We start from the raw sequence: 2,859 nt of genomic DNA on the forward strand, positions 1-2,859 counted from the left end.
GGGCCCCTGCAGCTGCCCAGGCCACGGTGCTGGGGCCGAGCTCCCCCTGACACAAAGCTGTGACCCCGCAGAGCTGCCGTGACCATGTGGGCGACGATCATGTCCTCGAGCAGGACTGCGGAGCCGGCGCTGCAGATCCTCCTCGATGTGCTGAGCGCCTGGCCAGTGCACAGCCTGTACACCTCCGATGGGGACGACACAGGAGTCTTTGCCCTGGCTGTGAGTGTCTGCAACCGGCCTTGGCCAGCCCCCAGGCCACCTCTCCAGCAGCCAGCTCTCTGTGCTCCCCCCACAGCCGCATCTCCCTGCCTCAGGCACTGGACTGAAAGCTGGCTTAGGGGCAGGGTTCAGGGGCACCAGGCCAGGTGCTCCCTCTGTGTCTCCCCGGCCTCTCCCTCGCACGCTCGGGCCCTGCCACGTGCATGTCCTGGCACTGAGCGTTGTGTCTGGGGGTTTCCTTTCTTGCAGGCAACCATGACACTGTGGCAAGTCTTCAATCTGACGGGGTGCCCACCTGTAGTGCTGGAGTATTTCCCCAGTCTCTTCCTGCGTCTGCTCTTCCAAGCTTACATCAGCACGCAGGATATGCCAGAAGAGGTTGATACCTTCTGGACGGGTTGCCAGGAGCAACACGGCCTCGCTGCCAACCCCAACAGGTGCTCCAGCCCAGTCCTCCCCGTCTCCCCATGCCTCCCATGCCCCCAGGGCCGGAGCCAGGGCTCCCAGCGTCACCTGGGCTTTGCTCTGCACACAGCTTTGCCCTGCAGACCCTGAAGGCCCTGCTCTGCCGAATGCGCTACGAGCACGTGGTGGTGGCAATGGAGCGCAAGTGTGCCTGGGACACGCTGCTCTGTGCCGACACCCACCACTATGCAGTGGGTCTGCTGGCCAGGTGAGACCTCCTTCTCCCCACCGCCCCTCTCCTCTGTGCCTGCAACAGCCCCCACAGTCCCCGTGGTCATGGCTGGCTGGGCCTTGTCACCAAGGGAGGGACGAGCAGACTGGAAAAGAAGGGGAGAGGAGGGTGTCCGGGAACAGCCGCCTCCAAAGCGCCCTCGGGCAGCTCGGGAGAAGCCCAGACCTGTGTCAGCCAGCCCTGGCAGAGGTCTGCCCACCCGGCTCGGGGGTGATGGTGCCTTTTTCTCCCCGCCAGGGAGATGCGCCGTGTCTCCTTCATCTGGTGTTGCAGCATCGCCTCCTGCCTCTTTGACCTGCTCAGCGAAGACATTTCAGACTGGGAACTGCCTGCCCTGGCCTTCTTCGTGGAGGTGAGCCCCATGGCCAGCGCTGCTGAGCTCAGCTGCCTGCCAGCCCCCTGCCCTCCCAGGGACGCAGCTGCCTGGCACGGTGCCCGTGCCCTGTGCTGCTGCCTGGGCTCAGCCCTGTGCACTTCTGAGCTCCTGCCAGCCGGGCACCCCTGTCCCTGCTCTGTGCCTTTCAGGTCCTGGATTGCCTGGACTTGAGTGAATGCGGTGCAAACGTGCTGGAGATCATGACGAGGCACCTGCACAGCGAGTGCAGGGAGATGCGTCGCGTGGCGCTCAGAGGCCTCGTGGTGCTCGCCTCACTGGTGAGAATGAGGCGGCCGCTGAAGCCGTGCTGGCAGCGTGGGGCTGGGACAAGCAGCCCCTTGGCCTCGGCTGGCCTTTGGCAGCTGTGGCAGCTGCTCGCGGCTCTCCAGGCTCGCTGTTCAGCTGCCTGAGCGCTTCAGGACAGGCCTTTGGCCTCTGGGCCCTGCAGCAACAGCAGTGTGGGGTTGCCCTGCCTTGTTTTCCACACAGAATCAGAACGTGTACAGCCTGACTGAAAGCCTTGTGCACCTACTGCGGGATGCGGATGAAGACGTCGTTGAGATGGCCATGATCGTGCTCAGCTTTCTGCTCTTGCACAAAGACCTGGCCATAGCCAGCCCCATCGCCCTGCAGCTGGCTGCGGCGCTCTGGCCGCTCTTTGACAATGTAAGGCTCTGTGCCCCCAGCCACGGGCACTTGGGTGCTGCCTTGGGCCGGGGCGCAGGGGGGCCTGGAGCAGCTAATGCGGAGGAGTTTTGCTTCCTTTCCGACAGGACAACGGCCTTGTGCAGCAGCTCTCCATTCGCCTCTACCAAGTGGTGATGGAATCGGTCGTGGCAAAGGGGAAAAAGGCCCTGAAGAAGCACGTGAGCCAGAGCCTGCTCCCGCTCTTCTTCCACTGCCATGATCAGAACTGGCGTGTGGCACAGGTGAGGCCTCCTGGGCGCTGCTGTCCCCATGGCAGGGGGCTCAGCTGTCTCCCCGCACCCTGGCACCTCAGGGGCTCCAGCCTCCTCCTGGCCTGGGCACAGAGGCGCGGGCCCTGTGGCCTCCTGGGCTGCGGTGCCATCTCTGGGTCTCTGCTGCTCTGCAGGCCTCTCGGGAAACGCTGCTCTTCCTTGCAAGCTGGGGCAGTTTGGGTGGGGTGGGGGTGTCCCCAGGGCACGTGGAGGCGTGTCCTAGGGCTCTTTGTGACACAGGGCACCGTGATCCCCGTGGGATGGGAAGGGACAGTGTGTGCAAGGGTGACCCTTTGTGACACCTTGTGACATAGGTGCTGGCGGTGACGCGGCCACGCCACTGTGCTCGGTGCATGCAACGGGCCAGGACGGGACCGAGCCCTGCTGTGAGGAGCCCCCACACAGCAACTCGTTCCTTGCTGACCCGGAGCTTTTCCAGGGCGTTCTCTGTGCAGGTGACCTCGAGGCCAGGCTGCGGGACTCGGTGACGCGGAGCATTTCCGAAGCGTCTGCCGTCCCTGCGGCCGGTGCCCTCGAGGACAAACTGCGGGACTGACAGTCCCATTTATTTTCTGAGACCTTTCTCTTGCTGGTGGCCTCGAGGACAG

The 2,859-nt window shown here is 64.2% G+C and overlaps 1 protein-coding gene across 1 annotated transcript; it reads left to right on the forward strand.

Annotated features, from left to right (window-relative positions):
* Positions 1-84: 84 nt before the first annotated feature.
* LOC120511774 lies at positions 85-2,807 on the forward strand. The gene is made up of 9 exons (XM_039729282.1): positions 85-219; positions 469-656; positions 755-892; positions 1,154-1,268; positions 1,442-1,570; positions 1,782-1,958; positions 2,066-2,221; positions 2,386-2,431; positions 2,566-2,807. Exons 1-9 carry the CDS (start codon positions 85-87, stop codon positions 2,805-2,807), a joined length of 1,326 nt encoding a protein of 441 aa, XP_039585216.1.
* Positions 2,808-2,859: the final 52 nt, after the last annotated feature.

The sequence above is a fragment of the Passer montanus genome, unplaced genomic scaffold (genome assembly GCF_014805655.1).
Source record: "Passer montanus isolate IOZ18808 unplaced genomic scaffold, ASM1480565v1 scaffold6826, whole genome shotgun sequence".
Classification (NCBI taxonomy): domain Eukaryota; kingdom Metazoa; phylum Chordata; class Aves; order Passeriformes; family Passeridae; genus Passer; species Passer montanus.